The sequence below is a fragment of the Rhinolophus hipposideros genome, assembly GCF_964194185.1.
Source record: "Rhinolophus hipposideros genome assembly, chromosome: 4".
Lineage (NCBI taxonomy): Eukaryota > Metazoa > Chordata > Mammalia > Chiroptera > Rhinolophidae > Rhinolophus > Rhinolophus hipposideros.
The window spans coordinates 5,001,183-5,025,996 of record NC_138050.1 but is presented as its reverse complement, the minus strand read 5'-3'; the positions used below and the strand labels follow the sequence as shown (position 1 = coordinate 5,025,996).

The following is a 24,814-nucleotide window of genomic DNA, read 5'->3' as shown; positions in this document are numbered from 1 at the left end:
CTTTAAAAATTAATTTTTGATTATTTTAACATCATGTGTTCTGATTACCCAAATGCCATCCTCCCCTATTTAATTCATCAGAAACAGATGAATTGGCCAACTTTATTAAACATACACTTCTGCAAACCTGCATTCTTGGGGGAGAGCTGCAGGTAAATGACCCTTACAAAATACGTCTGAATTTGTGGATGCAGGAGATTCCTCCCACCACCAGAGAGTATTTAGAGTATTAATGCAGAGGAAGAAAGAAAATTCATTTCCTGAGGACCTACTTACTCCATGGCAAGAAGTCTCACATATGTTACCTCATCTAATACTCACAACAGCCTACCAGAGAGGAGCTATCATTCTTACTTCTGCAGGTAAGGAACTGTACTCCGAAAGGCTGGTGTAACTTAATCAAGTTGGTAACGTTAGAGCTGAGACTTTAACCCAGGTCTTTCTGACTCCCCAAACCTGTGCCCTCCCCACAACCTGACACCTCATGCCTGGTTGAGTCAGCTTAAAGCTTCAGAGCAGGTGTGTACGGCCTGTGACACCCTCCAAAGCTGGAAGTCTGGGCTGCATCTTACAAAGCTTTTTCCCTGCTGCTGTAAGCACTCCTGAGGGTTCAGTTTCTTCCTAGAAAGGTGCCGGGACTATACCATAAAGTCACTGTAACAACAATGGTAAAAGGACCTTTTTAAATAGAATTATGAAGGCCATTAAAGCAGTATTCCTTACCCCAAATTCCTTATCTAACAATATGGTGGCTTTCAAAAAGAATCACATGTTATAGTTTCTGTGGGGTTCTGCCAAGGTTCCCTCAGCTCTGAGGAACTTTAAATGAAACGTGCTCGGCTGCCAAAGAGAGTTCAACCACTGGACTGCTTCAGTAGGCACAGCCAAGGACCTCCCAAAGCGTCAGCCCCCAGCTACTGTGTACTACAAAATAAATGGGGGACATGGTCAACAAATCAGTCAATTTCCTAAGTGACGGTAGGATTTTAAGAAGCAGCAGATGGGCATCTGTGTCCAGCACATTTTATTGAGCACTGGGTGTTTGATCAGTGAATCAAATACATTGTCTGCCCTCACCGAGCATCTAGTCTAGTGGGGGAAACAAGTAACAAGCGAACAGACCCTAAACACACATAATTGTGTGAAATGCCTCGAAAACACTGAGAGGTCAGTGTGGCTAAAAGACATTGAGCAGAAGGAAGAGGGTGGAAAGACGGGCAGAAGGCAGCTCACCTGGGCCCCTGTGGGCCATAGGAAGAGGTTTGGATTTTATTCTAACTACATGCGGAATGTTCTGGAATGTGTTAAGCCAGGGAATGACAGGATCTGGTTTACATTTTAAAATGACTCCTGGCCACTGTGTGGAAAGACGGGTGGAGGGAGAAGCCTAAGCAGAGAAATAAACACTGTTGCCGTACTCAAGGCCAAGCTTCTCCATCCACAGAAGAGGACATGTGGGAATAAGCCAGTTGACTGCCTGGACCTATGACTCAAAATTCCTCAGTGGTGGAGATGAAGCACTCCAAAGAAGATTCAAATCAAAAAAAAAAAAATTTAGGAAAACTGAAAATACATAATTAATATCCTTACATTGGGAAATCAACAAAATGGGTGACAGTTAGCCTTCATAACAAACACTCAGATAACCGGAATAGTGATATTGAATATAAGTAACTGTGGTTACAGCTAATCAGCTAGATTAGCCACAACACCTAAAGAAACTTCCTTTTCAGACAATAAAGCTTACCTCACCAACACACTATTACCTGTGCAGTTTATACTATTAATACTAGCTGCAATGTCACTTAAATGGTCTTAGAATCCTTTGCGTAGATTTTTACATTAAGTGACAGTAAGGTCAACATTGGCAAGACTTTGATATTTAGCATGAGGGCTGATACTTTTTTCCTCATTACTTTTTACTAAGATCTAAATTACCCATATCAAGAATGGTTTGTTAATGATCTTTCAGTATTGGGAATCATTCCATTTGAGAAAATGACGCTAAAGCTAGTGACTCACCCCGTGTTACAGAGCCAATCAATGGCGCAGCGTGGTCTAAAATCCGAGTAGCTTTTACATGTTACTGTGTGCCTTCTCCCATTGGCAGATGAAGCAAAACGTGGCCAGTTACTAGCTTTAGGCCTGAATGTCAAGGGAAATACTGACACGTGAATTACACCCAGAGAAGGTGACCAGGGTGGTAAAGCCACGTCACGTGCAGGCGGATGAAGGACACTAGAGATGTTTAAGCTAAAGAAGAAAAGGCTAATGGAACAACACAACCAACTGACCTATTTACCTCTATTTGTCTATTTCCTTCAAAGAACCAGGATCAATATAAAGCGACAGAAGAGGTGTATCAACAAAAGAAATAATTTTCTTACAACGGGTTCTGTCCAACAAAGGAGTTCTCTCTTTCTAGGCAGTGAGCGACTGAACATCAGAATTACCAGCTAATCAGTAATAACGACTGGCCCACAGTCACAGGGATGTGTAAGCCGAATTACAGCTGACCTCTGGTAAAGCCACTGCCTCCCACTTGCCCAGTTACTCATCTGTTTCCTGAATTCAATAGCCCAAGGGACCTGCAAAATTTCTTGGAAATCTCCTTTCTCTTTTTTTAAAAACTTGTCTGGATTCTGCATCGTGTCTGTGTTAGTTCCCCCACCTTCCCGTTACCTTACAGCCGACACTTCGTGTACGGCTTACTCTGTACCAGGCAGGCACTGTTCTCGGCACTGGACATAACCATCTTTACGGTACTGAGGGGAGTACTCTTACTATTTCCATCCCATAGTGAGAAAACTGAGGCACAGAGAGGTTACGTAAATCGTCCAAGGACACACGGAGAGGTCCTAGGCAGTCTGGCTCTGGAACAATGCTTCCGACCACTTTGCACACTTTGAGCTACTCCTACCCCAGTGTGAGACGCATTCACACGGAAAGCCAGACGGAATCGCTAAGCGGCATCCCACTCTAAGACTTTATTAATTTACAAAGAAAAACAGGTTGATAAATGCAAAACAGTGCTTACTAATTTCAGGGCTATGCCCTGGATGGAGTGTTCACACAAAATACATGTACGTTGACATAATAATGAATCCACAGCATTCCACATACTTGTCAACGTAAGTGTTCTTTCAACAATATTACGAATACTTACTATGTGCAGGCATTATTCTACCATGTTTCCCCGAAAATAAGACCAGGTCTCACATTAATTTTTGCTTCAAAAGATGCATTAGGGTGTATTGTCAGGGGATGGCTTATTTTTTCATGTACAACAATCTACATTTATTCAAATACAGTCATGTCATCTTCTTCTGGAACATCGTCATATCGTACTAAATGTGTCCGTCTGGCTGACGATCTTAACTGGGGCTTATTTTGGGGGTAGGTCTTATTTTGAGGGAAACACGGCAGGTACTGGGGAATAGCTAGGAACCAAACAGACAAAACTCCCTGCCTTCGTGAGGCATACATTCATACTAGGGTACATAACACATGAATAAGTAAAACAATTAGGGGCAGAACAGCAAATAACGACTAGACTCTACTGCAATAACATAAAAAATAAAATAAAAAACCAATACTATAAATTAACTGCCACCAGAGAAAGAATTTGCGGAGTGATTTAATGTCAAAAGACAGAACAAGACATTTCTTAAGAACAAGCCACTGGTAATATAAACCACCAATAAACCTATGAAAGAACTTTCGACCTCCCAAGTTATCAGGTAAATACACAAGAATGGTTGATATGCTGGTAAAATCACAATGAGATATGATTACCCCCCCACAGGAGACAGACAACATCAAGTGTTGGTGAAAATGTGACACACCCAGAAGTGTCATGCTCTGCAGGTAAGATCGCCTGGCAAAACTATTTGGTGTTATCAACATGCGCATATCCCACGACCCATCTAACTCCACTCCTAGGTATATGCTCACTAGAAACACTCACACATATATACCCAAGGAAAACTATAAAACTATCCAAAGCACCATTACTAATAATAGTTCCAAACGAAAAGCCATCCAATATCATTAACAGTGAAGCAGATATAGCTGTGGCATAACACTGCATATTAATGAAAATAAACTTCAGACGTATGCAACAGCACAGAGGAATTGCATCAATGTATGTTGAGCAAAAACAGCCAAAGAAAATTACTTACTGTACACAGGCTTCAAACCGGGCATTACTAATACATGGTATCAGAAATCAGGAAAGTGGTCACCTTTGGGCAAAAGGTAGCAGGGATCAGGAGGGATCCTGCACATGGTTTCTGAGGAGCTAGGTGCTCTGTCCCTGACCCCCGCATGACAGTGATGTGATTACACGGTGCTACGGGGGTTACATGCACTGGTGTGCTGAAGCTGACTCTTACTGGTTTGCAAGAGCTGAGTATTCAATTTTCAGTTCTGTGAGCCAGCTGCAAAACACAGCCATTAATGAAAAGTAAATTACACAAATTTAGAATATCAAAAACTAAGGTGCTAAATACTCAGAAGCCCTCACTTCTCACTGTTTAACTACTACCTATACACGAGGTTACTTCCATCTGTCGTAGCATTACAGAGGAGACACTACAGAACAGTAGGCTATCCCCCCATCACCTCGACAGACCAGTGACATCACGTGGGCAGCCTGAAATCGCTCACAGCAGAAATCAGCAAATGCTACAAATCAGGGCTTGATTTATTGTTTTGTTAACTGTCTAGACTCAAGAAAGTAATAAGGAAAATGTTAATAATGCAGATAAAATGTAAAAGTGTCTCACTTCCATCATTGTTACATTGTATATAGCACAAAAAAATTAAGGAAACAGTTTTCCAGTATTTGACAATTATTATCTGATTCATCAACATTGTGAATGAGTGAAGCTCCAACATGTTTCTGGTGTTACTTTCATCTTTCTCATTAAGGAAAATAAAATCCCAACCACCACTCATGTCAGAGCTCCATCCATGTTCATCTGTGCACTGCAGCCCCATTAGAAGCACTGTTTGACAGCCCGTGGACTCGAACCTTTACAACCGAGGGTCCTGGACATTGTAGTGTTTGTAAGTTAGGTGCTACACATCCTTCGTACCAGTCAGATTTAGAATAACTGTGTGTGCGATTGCGTATGTGTGTTTGCAGACACACACACACTTTTACCCTGGAAAAACCGTTATTAAACATTGACCAGTCCACAGATGGTTAGATGATCATTCCTCAAGTAGTACCCTTATAATTTGTGCACTTTCCTTCAATAAAAAAACTTTTTTTTTTAAAAAAACTTTTTTGAGGTCACTGTTCATGTATATAATCATCAGTCAACAGCTCTGAGAAAAATATTCCAATCCAGTTTACAACGTACCTCCATTTCAGACATTCCTAGACCTACTCCATCATGAGAAGAAAGTTTTCAAAAATGGCCATTTGTCGTATGCAATTCAGTGAAATGAAGTCCTGTCAGTTTAATAATATAACTTACCATACTTAAGTCTGAATTATATTTAAAAGCATATACAGTTTTAATCGTAAGATCAGAATGGACGCACTGCTCATTTCACTAAGAGTTGATTAATCATAAAGCCATAGTCTTAAAAATACTTGAGAATCAGAGTTGATTGGATTAAATTTATTTTTGGTAATAATACAAAAACATTTCTTCTGCTACCTAATAATTTATATTTAGACTATCCTTTCTAAATAAAAAATACGATTAGTTATTTCTACGTACATTTCTATACTGACTCTAGCCTTGTAAAATAATAATATATCCAATTTTCTCAGATACATTCAAGTAAGACTGAAAAATATAGCTGTAAAAGTTAATTTATTCATCTGACTCCCTCTCATCAATAAGAAAACAATTAACTTGAGGTCAGGAGTCACACTTTTTTAAAGTTTGTATTCAGACAACCTGGAAGTGTGACTTACACAAAGTATTCACTTATTAAAAGACGTGTGTTTAAGTAAGTGGGGTCACTGGCCCATGACAACTCTGGGGACATCAGAGAGGAAAGCTGGAAGGACAGAAAAACATCACTATACAAAGTGATTCTTACTTATTGAAAACCAGTATTTTTAAGGCTGGGCCTTACGTGGAAGCCTGCCACCAGTTTAAAACAAGAAGGAAAAATTTAATCACTCTCAGAAAGTAAACTGGTACTCATATCAGAAGTAAGTATTTGTGATACATTAAAATAAGATACAAGTCTTTTTAAAGAAGAGGCTGTATCACTTAATGATTAAAAGCTCTGGTATCAGAGTTAGAGTTTAAATCCAGTTTCCATCACCTACTTCCATTTTGACCGGTACCGTTATGATTTCTCCATACGTAAGACAGGGAAAACAATGCTGAGTCACAGAAATGTATGGGAATTAAATGAGCCAATATACGTAAAAAGCTTCAGTAAGGGCCTGGTCCAGGGTCCAGGAAGCAGTACCATTTGTTGCTCCATCACACAGTTCACAACACCAAGCTAAAAATCCAAAATACCAAGGATCTTGGACAAGATCTGTAATTTCCTGCCCTCACCTTTTTTTCATCTACAAAATTAAGTGGATGGAGTACAGCAGCAACTTTCAGACGTTGGACCATGACACAAAGTAATACATTTATTTTATATCATGAGCTAGTACATACAAGCAGATAATTATGTAGCTGCATTCTTATATATTCACATAACTAATTTTTTTCTCAAAATAATACTGTCCTTATTACGGGCAACGCACTCTGAATTTTCTGGTGTATTCTACCTCATTTTTAAATTTTTTTTTAAAGCTGGCTGCAGCACACACAAAACTGATTTTTAAAAACCAACAACACTGGGGACTACAAATATCTCTGAGGACTCTTCCAATATTCATTTTCAAATTAGCTTTCAATGGCAGTGGGTATCTGTCACTTTCACCTGAATTGCCTCAAACCGTATCACAGCCCTCAGAGATTTTTAGGGAGTCTAGTATTCTAATGAGTATTTGAGTAGTTATAATAATCATAACTGAACCAAGTACATCTTTCAAATTCTAATGAAGTTTCCGTAAGTTTTTTTTAAAAAATTGCAGTCCTTTGTTTCCAAAGTGACTCAAAAAATATCTTTTATCTTCAAACAACTGTAAAGTTCTGTTTTGTTTTTACAATAAAGGGCTTACTTTCCAGTGACATTCTGAGTACTTACATGTCTATGAAAAAAATAGCTAAGATTTAGAAAATTATTTGGAACTTTTTAATGGAAAAACAATTTATGATCTCCAGAAAAATTGATGTGACATTCAACAAATGCTGCCTGATTTTTTTTGTTCTTTGCTTAAGAATCACATTTTAAAATCAACATTTCCTTAATTGTTCTGGGACTCTTTTCAAATCCAATCCAGATTTTTAATCTAGTTTGGGAGGGTTGCTACATAATATGAAAAATCCTTAAAAAAAAAAAAAAGAAGAAGAAGAGGAAAAAAGACCTGTGACTTCACAAATTCCACTCCAAGCTCCACTTCTTATTCTATGACCTCGAGCAAGGTACTTAAGTTCTCTCTATCTCAGTTATCTACCCTCATGCAGCTGTTTCAGGAATGACTGTCTAATCACTCTGAACGGTGCCCAGCAGGGAAGCACCCAACAGACCTCCACCAAAGCATTCTGCTCTTGTGTTGTATGAAATTAAGGTGAAAATGAAAAGTGCCTCACCCAGTTCTAAAAGTTGCCCTAAAAGCTACTAGCAGAGTGAGGGACAGACTTTGGCCCCTACTTTTATTCTCTAAAACGAAAACCAAGGTCAGCTGAACAAAAATGAAGAACAGAGGAAGAAACAAAGATGATACCTAAAATACAAATTTTTTATGTATCCATTAGGTGGCTTTTGATAAGGGGGGAGAACCAGTTCAATTCTATCAGCAGGAAAACTTATTTATTTATTAACACCGTTCACTCACGAAAAAGAATCTGAGATGAAATCACTCACTGTTTTATGGTATAAGAGCTCCAACAAATAACAAACATAAAAATATCTAATTCATTTTCAGTGTCCTAATGAGGTAAAAAAAGAGATCGAGTATGTCTTGAATCTATGTAATAAATACTCAGAAAATATCAGTTTTATTCTATATCGGTCTAAACATCCAAAATCCCTAAGAGTTGGGCTGTGTAGAGTCCTTAGCGACTGATTAAAATTATATAACAGGTGAATTTTACCAAACATTCAAAGAATAATTAACATCCATCCTTCTCAAATTATTCCAAAAGGTTCAAGAGAAGGGAAGGCTCCGGAGCTGATTTTTTAAGAGGTCATCATTACCCTGATTCCAAACCCAGACAAAGACATTACAAAAAAAACGAAAATGATAAGCCAAAATCCCTGATGAACATAGATGCAAAAATCCTAAACAAATATTAGCAAACTGAATTCAGCAATACATTAAAAAGATCATACACCATGACCAAGTGGGACTTATTCCTGGTATGCAAGGTTGGTTCAATATTTGCAAATCAATTAACATCATACACCACATAAACAAAATGAAAGATAAAAATCTTATGATCATATCAATAGAAGAAGGAAAACATCTGACAAAATCTAGCATCTATTTATGATAAAAACTCAGCAAAGTGAGAATAGAGGAAACATACCTCAACACAATAAAGGCCACACAAGACAAACCCACAGCTAACCTCATACTCAGCAGGGTAAATCTAAAAGCGTTCTCCTTAAGTTCAGGAACAAGACAAGGATGTCTACTTTCACCACTTTTATTCAACATACAATCCTACTGGAAGTCCTAGCCACAGCAGTCAGACAAGGAAAAGAAGTAAAAGGCATCCCAATTGGAAAGGAAGAAGTAAAACTGTCATTATTTACAAATGACATGATACTACATATAGAGAACCCAAAAGAGTTCACCAAAAAACTATTAGAACTGATAAATGAATTCAGTAAAGTAGGAGGATACAAAATTGATATGCAGAAATCAGTTGCATTTTTATACACCAATAATGAACTGTCAGAAAGAGAAATTAGTAAAACAATCTCATTTACAATTACATCAGAAAAAACAATACACCTAGGAATAAATTTAACCAAGGAGGTAAAAGACCTGTACTCAGAAAACTATAAGACACTGAAGAAAGAAACTGAAGATACAAATAAATGGAAGCATATACCATGCTCATTGATAGGAAGATTAATATCCTCAAAATGTCCATACTACCCAAAGCAATCTATACATTCAATAAAATCCCTATCAAAATACCAATGGCATTTTTCACAGAACTAGAACAAATAATCTTAAAATTTGTATGGAACCACAAAAGACTCCAAATGGCCCCAGCAACCCTAAGAAAGAAGAACAAAGCTGGAGGTATCACGCTATCTGATATCAAAATATACTACAAGGCCATAATAATCAAAACGGCATGGTACTGGCATAGAAACAAACACAGAGATGAATGGAACAGAATGAGAGCCCAGAAATAATACAGTCACTAGTGTTGCAACAACTATGTATAGTGTGGGGTGTACTAGACTAATTGGGGAAATCACTGCATGAAGTACATAAATGTCTAACCACTATGCTGTACATCTGAAACTAATATAAAATACTGAATGTCAACTGTAACTGAAAAAAATAATTTAAAAAAATTATATATAGTAAAAATATTCAAATTTAGTATATCATTTTGAAGGATAACCACTTTGCTACTGGTTAGATTTTCATTATAAATATCATGGCATAAATGTGATTACACATTCTGAACCCCTCGCTAGTAAAATAAAACTTCTTTGTGGCAATTAAATAATATCATAATTCATTTATGACATCACAATGAGAATGGGAAATGCTATCACTCAAAATTTATTTTCGTCCTTTCATTAAAATTAAGGCTAAAAGATGTGTCAGATCATCCTGGTTTGCTCCTCACTCTGTAAGGTTATCTTCAGCCCACCTTTCTAAAGTCAATCTAAAGGGCAGTTCAGAATTTCCACCCAGTACTACGTTTATTCACAGATCAATTTCCCAGGTAAAGTAAATGTATACAGTGAACCCTAACCAAGGAAGGTTTGCTCCTCAAAGACAAAAAACCTTGTTCTAAAATGTACAGTTAAATCGGAATTTGTTTTGTTTTTAGCAGCAGTGAATTATATCCATAATCTTATTCTGTGAATATATACATCTACTTCTTTATAAGTCTTTCCCCTACAATTATGTTTTCGCTTATTGTTCATTTTAATTCAGAATTATTGTTAAAATATATTTTTCTAAGTTTTAAAATTTCATTTTGAATATTTCTACAAAAGATCCATTTTACTAAGTGTGTGTGAGTGTGTGTGTGTGTGTGTTCAATCTACCTCTGCGGTTACTGGCATTGCAGGATGGCCTTCAAAGTACAAAGACTACTTAGGTTTTTAATTCAGACTGGTAAAAAAATCTCTTCTGTATCAAAACCAAGGTTCTCTGAAAAGGCAACAAAACGATACTATGCACAAAAGTCATGGGCATCAAGTGAGTGGGTTCCACAGAGAGTCTTGCCTTGTCATCTCTCCCTCGCGCTCTACAGTCCTTGTCTCTACTTGTGGAGGGTTTTTCACTCTTCGATATGGGATGTGCTCGGCCCACAGGCCCCCGGGCTCCCGCTCCTGGCATTTCTTTCCTCAGAGGTCTTACTTCTCGGTTGGGACGCCTGATCTGAGGTGGAGCTCTAACAAGGAAAAAGAAAAAGAAAATGTAATCAAAGGCAAAAGGATTTCTGTACTACTTAGTCAATAAAATGATTAAGTCAGAAAGGCCAAAATCTCCATTTTCCCCCTTTTGCCAATTCATGGCCATAACTATTAGGTCAGTTTTAAAAAGCGCGTTTCTATAAAATATATTGGTTGACACTATTATTATATACACATAAGACACATACAGCAGCAATTATTTTGTCAAAAATAACTATTAATCACCAATAGAGGGCAACACAGACTATTCCCATCTAGTTATCTTAACAGTGTAATGGAAAGTCAATGACATTATCCATTACTGTCCTAAACCAAGGGTAACTTAAAAAAAAAAAAAAAAAACATTAAAAGCTGAAAGAACAAGAATTCAAAATACGAGTATGTCTCCTGGCACAGCTTACTACTTTTTTTTATTGGGTAACAGTGTGTTTTTCCAGGACCCATCAGCTCCAAGTCAAGTCATTGTCCTTCAATCTAGTTGTGGAGGGCGCAGCTCAGCTCCAAGTCCAGTCGCCGTTTTCAATCTTTGGTTGCAGACAGCACAGCCCACTATCCCATGGAGGGAATCGAACCGGCAATCTTGTTGTTGGGAGCTCGCGCTCTAACCAACTGAGTCGTCCAGCCACCCCTCCAGAAGCTCAGCAACAGCTCGTTGTCCTTCCGTCTAGTTATGGAGGGCGCATCTCAGCTCCAAGTCCAGTTGCCGTTTTCAATCTTAGTTGCAGGGGGCAGAACCACCCATCCCATCTGGGAATTGAACCCACAACCTTGTTGTTGAGAGCTCGCGCTCTAACCAACTGAGCCATCCAGCTGCCCCTCCAGGAGCTCAGCGGCAGCTCGTTGTCTTCAACGCAACTCGTTGTCTTCAGTCTAGTTGTGGAGGGTGCAGCTCACTGGCCCATGTGGGAATCGAACCAGCAACCCTGTTGCTCAGAGCTCACGCTGTAACCAACTGAACCATCTGGCCACCCCTCCAGCTTTATGCTTTCAATTCAATTAACACATAATGGAGCTTCAGAAAAAATAGCACATGTATGGATAAAAAGCCAGGAAGGCTGCAAACTCGAGGTAAAAAAGTTTAAAAAAAAAAAAAAAAAACACAACAGTATATTGCAGGTCTAACAGAGCATCTTCAGCTTGTTGGAATTAGACCACTACATGAACCTGCTACAAGAGAGGCTGGTGGAAACTGTATGCCTGTCTATTAGGCTCCCGCACTGACATCTGAACCCTTGGAGTTCAGCCCCGTTAAGCAGTTATGTACTGAACACCCATTAGGAAGCATACAGTCTACTATGCCAGGCCCTCAGAAGAGCCAAAGATGAATAGGCCCTCAGAAGAGCCAAAGATGAATAAGCAATCTAGTGAAAGAAATCCAGAGAAGGAACTAGAAAATGGTGTAAACTGGCTATTTTAAAATGGTGTAAACTAGGGTATTTTCAAATTTAAAGGTATTATATTATTGGTTCTAGTGCATTATTAGTCTTTTAAGCATTCTGCCAATAAAACAAAAATGTAATGAGACTGGTGAATAAAAAACTAAAAATGTTGCATTGTTCTATTCCTAGTATGTCAGTGGATTATTTAATATATCTGTGTATGTATATACGTTTTGCCTGAATCCGATTCACAGGTACGGCCAAAGCCAATAATGACATGACAATCCCTTCCACACTGAACACACACCAAGTGTGCCTTCTGTCAGCGGCTGCGCCTGCTAGTGTCATATTTGTGGCCTTGCTCCCCGAGGCACAGCCAGCTGGAAGCTTTGCCCACCAGCAGGCCTGGCTATGTGGTGCACCCCAGAGCTGTGGGCAGGCTTCCCGCCCTGCCTGGGTGCTCAGGGGTGAGGGGCAGTGGGTCCTGTGCCCACGGGCATGTGCCCCCGCGCCCTACCTCAGCGCTCGCTAAGGGCTGCTGGAGAGACCTGCGCAATCCACTGAGCACACAGCCAGCTCAGCAGAGCTGTGTTCAGAGACGTACTCCAAGGCTCGTGCACAGGCTGCATGCGTGTTTCCTGCCACTGACTCTCCCTGCCACTCAGTACTCTGACAGCTCCTAACCGGGGGGAGTGAGCTGCTCCAGCCGGACGTGCCATCTGTGGGCAGCCCACGTCTCACAGAAAGGGTGCCTTGCTCTGCACGTCCTCAGTTCCGTCTCACTGCAGCTGGCTGTTAGACTTGTGACAGACTCTGTCAGCCTCCCAAAGGGCATCCCTCAGTCTGTCCTCCACGAATGCATCAATGCACAGAGCCATGCTTCAATCAGGGACTCGGCGACAGCTTCCAGGCTGTGGAGAAATGCATCTCAAGGCCGCTTGGCTGGCTGTTTAAAGAGACTTTAGAGGGTTACACGGCATCATCAACTTCTGTCCTAACGGTCACGGGACTAGCTTCACTACTTCAACTACAGAGAACAGCTGGTAGAAACGCAGGTGAAAGACCAGAACGTCTACACTGTGCTTAGCTCTCCTATTTGAGGACATTTCCCTCTAAGAATGGGAAGAAATAGGTCTTATTCTATCATATGCAAACAAGCCCGACTTCCTCCAAAATCCAATACTTCCTCTTTCTAAACTGTACTGGTAAAGGTTAATGTTGTATGTAGACGTTCTTATCCGCATTGTTTCTAACAGCAAACACCTGGGAACAACGCAAACGTCCAGTATCAGCACAGGCATGTGAATTACTGTACATTCACACAACAGGACACCGCAGCTACATGTCATGACGACGTCTCAGAACCATCGTGGCGAGTGAAAGTGTGAGTTCAGAGAACACATACAGTGTGATTCCAAGCAAAACAGGGCACTCTTTGGGGGTACAAATGTATGTACTAGAAGTATAAAGAAGGCAGGGGAAGGGTAAACCCAAATTCAGGACCGTGTGGAACCCTGAAAGGGGAGGGAGGAGCTAGCTCACGGGGACTTTAATGGCATCAGTAATGTCCTTTATCCTGAACTCTGTGCTCAGTGCACAGATGCTACCGTTTTGTGATTCTTGATGCCTTATACAAGTTTTAATTATTTATATCATCTACTCAGTAGTTAATAAAACTTTAAGTATGATACCATAACATCACTAATTAAGAAATCTGAGCACCTAAAAATGAAATTATAGGGTCACTACCAAGTTTTTGGCATATTCTAGAAACACACATTTCCAGTGACGTGGGCTCGGAGTACACATCCTCAGTTGAACCCACTGCATCACTGCCTGGCAAATCTCCATGAGAGACAGGGCTACAAAAATAGGACTAGGTCATGGCACTGCTCCTCTACAATCCCAGAAGTCAAAGGGAGAGGGGCCTTTTGACGATGCCTCCATTCCACGCCATATTAAGAGGGTCTAAGATTGATCAGTTTTCTCTAATTGCTGCTATATAAGCTTCTTTCTAAGAGTCCCACCTACTGAGCTCTCTATTTCTTCTAGCTTTCTGCTTAATGATTACTCTAAATTATTTGTTTATATCTATTTGTTCATACACTGTTAGAATTCTGGCATAAGAATAAGTAATTTGGAACACGTTCTCTATATGTCTAAGAACACAAACCAGATTAAAGTTAATTCCTAGAAAAGAAAGAAAAATAATCTTACTTTGCCACTATACCAGGGGTGCCAAAAAATGTACACGTTTTAAGAGATGTTATCTATGTATTACTTTTTGAAGTTGAATTAAATTACGTAGCAATGTGTAGTATGACGTTGGCTCAAAAGATGGTGTTAATCAAATGCATGCTAGCGTCATTCATTATATTACAATTTTAATACAGTATTTTACCTTTCTTAAAATGTGTGTACATTTTTTGGCACCCTCTGTATTAATCTATGTAACTCCAGAATTACATAAACAGGAAAACATCTCTCCATAGCTAATAAAAAGATAAGAAATGTAAGTTCCAAGAATTCACACTGATATTTTTACTATAAGAACTTGGAGTAAATAAATATACTAGACTTCTGACTCCAAGAGAAATTATTTGGTAAGAAATGAAGGGTCAAAAAACCAAAATTTAAATAGAAATTAAAGGACCTATCATCTGAAATTAAACATTAATGATTTAAGAATTTTAGTGTCCACTCTATCAAATATATAACTGCTATCTTTTCAAATCAGTATATATTTATGGTTTACCTAATAAGTACAAGAACTATGTTGGATGTTATACTGACATAAAAATGTTGTAATGCTGCAAGCACTATTCCTAAGTACCTTCATAGAGAAACAGCATGGAGAGCTGGAGTCAGCATCAGATTGACACTCCTAAAATCTGGGTGTCTTTTCACGCCCAGGTTCCCCAATTACTGATTATCTGAGCATTATCACTAAACACCTACAAGCCTCAGTTTTTTCCTCTGTAAATGGAGATGATAATACTTCACAGAACTTTTAAATCTATATTTCATTGATATATATAGATAGATAGATACAGTAAAATGCAGATAGTAAGTATTCAACTCAATACATTTTTGTACTATATAATCACAAATTGATCAAGATGGAACATTTCCCAATATCCCAGAAAGCTTTTCACAGTCCCTCTTAGACAATTATCAGCCCCTAAAGATAACCACTATTCTGACCTTACTATCATAGATTAAGTTTGCCCTTTGTAGTTTCACATAAATGTTATCTTATAGTACACACTCTGGTTTGTTTCAGCATTACCTGTAAAATTCATCTGTTCCTGCATACAAGGTCTGACAATTACATTCGCGAACTTGCCACTGTGTGCTTCCACTGGCAGCACTGTACGAACAGCTTGGGAAGGTTTCATAACCTTGGTGACCCGGAAGCCGACAGGGGGTTCTGCCCCTGGCTCCTGAGGAGGCTGGGTAGGAACGGCCCAGGAGCTTCTACCGCCCTTCGCTCCCTCGCCGACATCATGCTCCAGTTCCTGCTTGGATTTACTTTTGGCGACCTGGTTGGAATGCATCTGGCTCAGAATTGTGACATACCAGACCTGGCTAAACACTTGAAGAAGTTAAAAAGGATTTGGATGCCAAGAAGAGACCCCTGAGCTCATGAGGCCACCTCCAGCACTGCCTCCAGGATGCCCGTACACTGAGTCTGCACTTCTCCAGGGCCTCCTTTGCCATCCGAAACAAAAGCTTTGTGTTGCTTTCCAGTCTCAGACCCTGTGTTGCCTTAAGAGCACAAAGGGGGGCCACAAGTTAAGAACTATCCTAACTTTTCTAACATCCTCATCTCTTCCCTTCCTCCTTCCAGCCACTTGAGAGGTCCTAAGACTGCAATTATGGTGCTAGATTAGTAAACATGACCTTTAATAGCAGTCTCTCCCTTATTCTTTGGGATTTCTACTGCCGTTTTTCAAGAGAAAAATCGAAGTGTTTGGTATAGCTGATCAGATATAAATAATGCTGATTTCAGTTTAGCAATTATAATGGATGTTTAAACACTTGATACTAAATTATGTTGTTTCAAGGTAATTAAAATTGAAATCATTGAAAAAAGGTCTCATAACCTTGTATATCAGTGTCTCACAGCTGTGTTCGTGTCGACATGTGGTGGTGTCCTGCTGAGTGGCGTTCGTCATTGTTGTTGCGTGTTTTTGTGTGCCATCGCGAGCATGTCTGAGCTTGAATTAGAGCAACAAACATTAAATTTCTTGTTAAACTTGGCAAGAGTAGAAGTGAAATCAGGGACATGTTAGTCCAAGTTTCTGGCGATAATGCCATGAAGAAAATGGCAGTATACAAACGGATTAAACGTTTTTCTGAGGGGAGAGTACACATCACTGATAAAGAGCGGTCAGGGAGGCCAGTAAGGAGCAGAACTGATGAAAACAGTGAATGCAAAAGTTCAGCGAACTGTGCATCAAATCGTCAGCTGACTCTGAGAAGTATAGCAGACCAAGTAAACAACAATAGAGAAACAGTTAGGAAAATCTTAACAAAAATCTTGGCAGAGAAAGGTGTGTGTAAAAATGGTTCCGAAAACAAAAGCAAAGAAGAGCCGAAGTTTGCCAAGACCATTTAGAGAAGCAAGATGATGTTTTGGGCCATGTTATCACTGATGATAAAACATGGGTGTACCAATATGACCCTGAAACAAAGCATCAAAGTGCACAATGGAAGTCAGCCAGTTCTCCAGGACCAAAAAGTTCTGTCAGTCCAAATCAAGAGTCAAAACGATGTTGCTAACCTTTTTTGCTATCAGGGGGATTATTCATTATGAATTTGTACCAACTGGACAGTTTACCAAGTTTACTATTTGGAAGTGCTGAAAAGGCTGCATGAAAAAGTTAGACGAAAACGACCTGCACTGTTCACCAACAATTCATGGCTCTTGCATCACGACAATGCACCAGCTCACACGGCACTGTCTGTGAGGGAGTTTTTAGCCAGTAAACAAATAACTGTATTGGAACACCCTCCCTACTCACTTGATCTGGCCCCCAATGACTTCTTTCTTTACCCGAAAATAAAGGAAAACATTTTGATGACATTCAGGACAAGGGTAATACGACGACAGCTCTAATGGCCATTCCAGAAAAAGAGTTCCAAAATTGCTTTGAAGGGTGGACCAGGCACTGGCATTGGTGCATAGCTTCCCAAGGGGAGGACTTCGAAGGTGACCGTAGTGATATTCAGCAATGAGGTGCGTAGCACTTTTTCTAGGACAAACGTAATTGTCAGACTTCGTATAGCATTAGTTTATCTTTCTTCATTGCTACGTAGTATTGTATTGCATCAATATACTACAACTTATCTACCCTACTGTCAAAGGACATGAGTTGTTTTCTGTTTGAGGTTATTATTAAAGCTTCGATGAACTCATTTCTTTGGAGGATGCACCCAGGAATGGAATTGCTGGGTCACAGGGTCTATAGAAGATTAACTTTCGTATATATAGCCAGCTTTCAAGTGGTGATGCCATTTCACACTCCCATCAGCAATGTCGAAGTGCCGCTTGCTCCATCCTAGCCACGCTGGTGGGGGTGCAGTGGGACCTCAGTGTGGTTTTACTTTGCCTTTTCTGAATGACTATGGATGTGAGCACCTTTTCAACAATATGCTTATTGCCCATGTAAATACCTTCTTTTGTAGAGGATATATTCTAGTCTTTAGTCCATTTGCCCCCCTTCAGGTTCCCCAATCGGATTGTCTGACTTATTTCTTAATGATTTACTACTAATTGTCATTCTTTCCAGGCAGACCTTGGAGATACTGCAGGTTTGATTCCAGGCTATTACAATACAGTTAATACCGCAATAAAGCGAGTCACATGGAATTTTTTACTTTCCAGTACATATAAAAGTTATGTTTACACTATACTATAGTCTATTAAGTGTGCAACAGCATTATGTCTGAAAAATCTGTGTACATACCATGTTTCCCTGAAAATAAGACCTAGCCGGACAATCAGCTCTAATGCATCTTTTGGAGCAAAAATTAATATAATACCCGGTATTATATTATCTATATTATATTATATTATATTATATTATATTATATTATATTATATCATATCATTTCATATCAGATCCAGTCATATTAATGTAAAGTAAGAATGGGTCTTATATTAATCATGACGATATCCTTCCATGTTATCTTCTGGAACATTTATTTTACGTTTTACATTTTAGGTAGTGATCAATTTCAAATTAATTTTTCTATATGGTGTGAAGTAGGGGGGTTCAAGATTTTTCCCAGATGGCTATCCTATTAACCCAGAAGCATTTACTGATAAGACCCACCTTTCCCTATTGAATTGTAGTGGTGCCTCCTTCATAAATCACGTGACTTCACAGAATTTAATCTTGAATAAGTTCCAGTTCTCAGAAGAACTTTAGAACTTTTAGTTGTTTTATATTAAGTCTTCCTCATTACCTAACAAGCAAATCGAACCCACTCAGAAACACAGTGAGTACTACAGGCCATGCTGATACGAACTGTTTGTATCAAGGGTGCTTTTCATGCAAAAAAATACTCTTCAAAGGTTTACTTTCCTGTTTTAAATATTCAACTTATTAAAGTTAAAAATGCAAAAATTCAGTTATTCCTTAAAGTTTTTACTGTTTGTTTTTTTTTAAGGAGGGCACAGCTCCGTGGCTCATGTAAGGATTTAACCAGCAATCCCCTCCTTACAGCTTTTAAATTCAGCTTACGAATATTTTTATATATACAAGAGTACAGATTTTAGAAGTCACTTTTAAGAGGCTTTTGAATAATGCTTGGTCCCATTTACAAACCTGGTTAATTAAATGACACCAAAATTTTTAACCTTCATTTTGAAATTTAACATGTTTTCCTTCCTTCTTAGTTCTTCAATTGTCTTACTTAACAAAGCATAATAATTTATAAACAGAAATTTTTATAAACCTAGTAAATTAAAATTATAAATAAGCATAAATTTCTCCTACATATTACCTAAAAATAAACATAAAATGTTTTGTAAAACATATCAGAGATCTAAATGATTACATAATACATTTGAATTGCAATTGCATGCTCATCACCCTCATTAGCCATCTTTTCTTACATCACAAGTACATACCCTGTTTCCCGGAAAATAAGACCTACCCAATCAGCTCTAATGTGTCCTTTAGAGCGAAAATTAATGTAAGACGTGACGTGACGTGACGTGATGTGATACCAGGTCGTATAGTAAAATAAGACCAGGTCTTATATTAATTTTTGCTCCAAAAGATGCATTAGAGCTGATGGTCCGGCTAGGTCTTATTTTCAGAGAAACACAGTAAAAATAAATACAAAGGATGCAAACAAAATGTATGCGCATTTTAAGAAAGGAAAAAACTATTAATATTGTAATACTCAATACACACCAATAACAATACAAGTAACGTTTGACTTCTGCAATTACAAGAGGTGCTCAAAGTGGTTGCCATCAGCATCCAGACACTTCTGATTACGGCGAACTACTGTCTGAGCAATGTTGACCAAAGTGTCCACGTGTATATTTTTCTTTGGCACCCCCGGTATGCATTAGTGCACATATTCCTTAACAGGAAAATATTATTACTATAGTTTTGATTCTCTAATATGATTCTCTAATAATGTCTAATAGACATTTCTATTATTAATTCTAAATTTTCCTGGAGTTAAAAGATGCTTACCCACTATAAAAGACAATTATCATCCAACTTAACCAAAGTAACATTTAACCAGAAATTTCAGCTGGCATGAAACTGGAGCTGCAGCCATACTTTTCACACCAAATATTACATAATCCCGTTTAATATCATGGGGGTTGCCTTCTTAGGATTTTGATGTTACCCACAACCAGATATTTCAGCTAGGATAGTTACTGGATTCTTATCACTGATTCTGATGGGTCATACTAAGCCTGATTTAAAGTTGCAAAGCCAGTCATCCTATCACTTCAAAGGTGGGGGGAGGGGCAGATAACATCAGTGATTCTTTAGTCTTATGGTAGAATCCCACCTCTCCTGGGCAGGTTAATTCCTTGATTGTACCTTGCTCTTCTTTGGCATTTTGAACCTGAAAACTTAAAATATTTAATTTATTTTCTGCCTAACTCTAAAGACCTGAAAACTACATAGACAATGGCATTCTTTCAGAGTATAAGAACTACAGAACTTTTAAAGATGATTAAAATAATATCCGTTGTACTTTAAGTATCTTGCAGTTCTTTGTGTAGCTTGTAGTCAAGTTCTGAGATTATTCTACTAATTTTCAAACCATGGGGACACTAAAAACATATGACATAATCCCTGCATTCAAGAAGCTTATAATTTATCTGAAAATATATACGTATTTTAAGAATTATACTGGACATCCCTTTCTTTCAACACATAAATACTACAACTACAGCCTTGCTGAAGTAGTATTTATGTAGTATTTATGAAGTTCCCAACTAAGCCATAAACAGTCCTCAAAAACAACAAAGTATAGGATAAGACCCTCAAGAACTTATAATAGAAATACAAAAATAATAGTATACCATAATAAATATGGTAACAACAAAAACAAGCTGAAAACCTTCTCACTATAAAACATAGGAATTCTGGGTAAAATGTAACAAATATCCTTTATATACTTAGGTGCTCTTACTAGAGGGCCAAATGATAATGGCCAAAAAATAAAATTAAAAAAAAGGTGGATGACACAGCAGCTCTTTGGAGTTTGAGACACCTAAGGGTTTGAGATGCAATGACCACACAGTAAGACGTGAGACAAGGCCTGAGGTCCACACAATCAAAGTTGAACTGAGACTACCCCAGAATGCCAGGACTCCCAAAGGGCTACAACCTCAGTGACATGGCAGAGTTTAAAATAAAGCAAACACACACACGGAAAAAACAAGTACATCTTTCTACCTGTTCTATACTGGTGGAATGAGCAAGTCTCCCCTAGAAACAGTAACCAAGGGCCTGCTCTCATGTGATTTGGGATTCAGGTTTATACCACCTTGAGCAAAGAAATTTACCCAAGAGCAGTGCTGGGTAGGCGACATCCCTACGGCACCCGGATGAAGCAAACACTGGACATATTAGAATGACTAAAACCTTGAGGAGACATTCTCAACTTTACCGCAAACAAGAGCCATCAGAAATAAAAAAGATAAGACTTCCAATAGCTTCTGATAATAGAACTATCAGTTATAGACTATAAAATGAGCGGACAAAAGCATAAAAAAATTCAAAACAAAAGAAACACAAGTCTTAAGTAGTATAAGTAAAAATAAATCCACACTTTCGATGATTCATAGTGAAACTGTTTAACACCAAAGACAAAAAATAGACTCATAAAAACAATGAAAGAGAAAAGTTATCTACAAATGAACAATTAGACTGATAACAGTACGCCAGAAAGCAAGATAATACTATTATTAATGTCATCTTCAAAGCACAGAGAATAAATAACTACCAATCTAGTACTCTGTACTAAACTATTTTGGGGCAAAAACTGAGTGTTTACCACTAATGTAAGACTATTAAAGACCCTGTTTCAGCAAAGAAGAAACAATATAGAAAGAGTAAAATGCAAGGCATAATGAGCAAAACAACTGATAAACACATGGAAAAAAATCTAAGCACTGTACTTACTCATTTACTCAACAAATATTTACTGAACACCGACCCTGTGCCAGGCACCACTCTTGGTGCCGGGGCTACAACAGTGACAAAATCAAAGGCCGTGACCTTACAGAGCTTACCATGTAGTGGGGACGATAAACAATGGTAGCAGTAAGTACTGTGCAGAGTAAGGGGTAGAGTGCTGATGGTAAGTGAGGGGTAAATGCCTTAACTAAGGCGGTCAGGGTAAGCCCCCAGGGGCCGTGTGAGGTCTGGGCATCGGCCATGGAGCATGGAGGGGCAACCAATGGCAGGGAGTAGGGGATGAAAACAGAGACTCCTCAAGCACTTCCTGTGTACCAGGCTGCCTTTACACTTTACTTGCATTCAGTCATTTAATTCTCAAAATAACTCCATGAGGTAACTGTAGAATCGACCCCCAACTTACAGAAGTGGGAAATGAAGGAGAGGTTGAATAGCTGGTCCTCACAGACACGAAGGGGCAGAGTTCGGATAAGAAACCAAAGCCTGGTTAACAATCCAGCTTTAGGCAAGGAAACGGCTTCTAGAACCTGAGCTCCTAGAGGGCAAGAACCAGCCCTCTGTTCTCTGCATCCCAGTGCCTGGCACACAGAGGATGCTGGACATGCCGAGCAGAACTGAATACAGAAAGAGCAGCGAAGTGAAGACTCGTAGGGAACAACACGAGGAGGAGATAAAACAAAGCAGCAGCCACAGTCAGAAGAAAGAAAAAGGGGAAGAAAACCAGAATGGTGTAATGTCACGGAAAGAGGAAAGACCTCTTACGGTCTTGACCTATGGTCAAGAAGACCTTAAGAAGAGAGGTCAAGAAGAAAGATGTAAACATCAAGTGTTACAGAAGTTAAACACAGTAGGTCTTGAGAAGAGGTGTTCCAGTATTAAACGGGAAAGTTATCTTCAAGAATTCAGCCCCAGTCCTGCAGTGAGTGGAGCCCCAGGATTTGAGTTCCTAAGGAGAAGGGGCCGAGAAAGGCCCTAGACGTCCAGGACACCATGGCAGCTGCCAGAGGAAGGAAGAAGGAAGGGGAAACTCAGGGGCTGACAGGCAACAAGGCACAGGCTTTTCAATAGAATTTTAAAGTAACGTGTTATGACTTCATTTTGACTTACCACTATCTTGTTCCCATGCCTTAGTTTACCTCTAATGAATTAAAATTTCTATCTTTCAGTTGTCCTTTCTGTAACATTAAAAAATGATAGAAATACCAAGTTTTTAGGCACTTATTGTTAACAAATATCTAGAATTCCAAAATAAAGATTTCAAATGTCTAGTGAGTTCTACAAAATAAGACAAATGCTCCCCAGAGAAAACATAAAAGAAAACAGCCACATGGAATAATCTCCCTCTCTGGGGTACTTCAGACTAGAGTCTGGACCCTGGAACACATCTGCTCCCTGTCCTCACTGTTAGACTATCTTGCTTGCTTTTCCTCCCTCACTGAAATCACCTTCCACAGGTCCCACGCCATACACCTGCCCACGCCCCGACACCTGCCCACGGCCTGTACACCTGCCCACTGCCTGTACACCTGCCCACCTCGTACACCTGCCCACGCCCGACACCTGCCCACGGCCTGTACACCTGCCCACTGCCTGTACACCTGCCCACCTCGTACACCTGCCCACTTCGTACACCTGCCCACTTCGTACACCTGCCCACTTCGTAAACCTGCCCACGCCCCGACACCTGCGCACGGCCTGTACACCTGCCCACGGCCTGTACACCTGCCCACTGCCTGTACACCTGCCCACCTCGTACACCTGCCCACGCCCTGACACCTGCCCACGGCCTGTACACCTGCCCACCTCGTACACCTGCCCACGCCCCGACACCTGCCCACGGCCTGTACACCTGCCCACCTCATACACCTGCCCACGCCCCGACACCTGCCCACGGCCTGTACACCTGCCCACCTCGTACACCGGCCCACAGCCTGTACACCTGCCCACTGCCTGTACACCTGCCCACCTCGTACACCGGCCCACGCCCAGACAGCTGCCCACACCTACACCTGCCTGCCTTCCCTCCAGGTACTCTGAATCAGCTGTCTCCACGTACCCTCCATTGGTGCACCAGTCCCCATCGTTTCTTGTCCACTCGAGGACATTGCTCCGGTCGTCCATTTCTCCCACACATTTTCCATTTTCCCCTTTCCACTGTAGCATTCCCATCAGCATATAAACATACTGTTATTCCTTTCCCTCTAAAACAACAAGAAACCTTGATTCATGTCTTTCCCAATACTTGTTGTTTTGAATTCTTCTCATTCTCTGAACCCATTCCATTATTCTCCACCATTCCACCAAAAATGCTCAAGGTCACCAATGAGCTCCCCATTGCTCAACCCAATCCAATTCTCAGTCCCGTCTTATCTGACCTACACGCAGCTCTTCATAAAATTGCTTAGAATCTTTACACCTCAATCTCGTGTAAAAACCAGGGATGATAATAGTAGTGCCTATTGCAGAGGGTGGTTGTAAAGGTTAAGAAATACACCATGTAAAGAGTTTATTAGCACAGTACCTGATTCACAGTTAGGAACTCCATAACTGTCCGTTGTCGTGGTGAATCAGCGCTACTTCCTACATTCTACCCACAGGCTAAAAATGTAGTCCATCCCATTCTCCAAAAACAGAATTTTAGAAGAGAATATGACTCCAGAAGGTTAAGAAAATGAGAATGATCTCAATGCGCCAATCATATTAGGCAAATAACCGATTCCATCATATAAACAATGACCTTAAAGTTCCTTTTTTAAAATTCCTTACTTGTTGATGACACCTAAGGGCCCACCCGTAGCCCAATCTGTCTTAAGCGCTGGTTCTCGTGTCAATTCTTACCCAGCAGCTCGGCCTGGATGGTTCATCATTTGTGCCGGTTTTCCTCGCATTCTCTGCATCACACTCGTCACCCAACGCGGCCGAGTCTACAGTCGCAGCTCCCACACTCACTTTACAGGCCTCTGTCTGTCTCTGCATCCCCCCACGCCCCCAGCACACTTCTGGCACAGTACCTGGACACAACAGGTGCCAGCG

General features: G+C 39.9%; 1 protein-coding gene across 9 annotated transcripts in view; it reads right to left on the bottom strand.

The window, feature by feature from the left end:
- The window catches only part of KATNAL1 (katanin catalytic subunit A1 like 1), an 80,521-nt gene that overhangs the window by 26,594 nt on the left and 29,113 nt on the right, over nt 1-24,814 (bottom strand). For all 9 annotated transcript variants that reach the window (XM_081047094.1, XM_081047102.1, XM_081047099.1 and 6 more), the window contains one exon: nt 10,523-10,691. In XM_081047094.1, the coding sequence (XP_080903220.1) occupies nt 10,523-10,691 (169 nt within the window). The remainder of the gene's footprint in view (nt 1-10,522; nt 10,692-24,814) is intronic.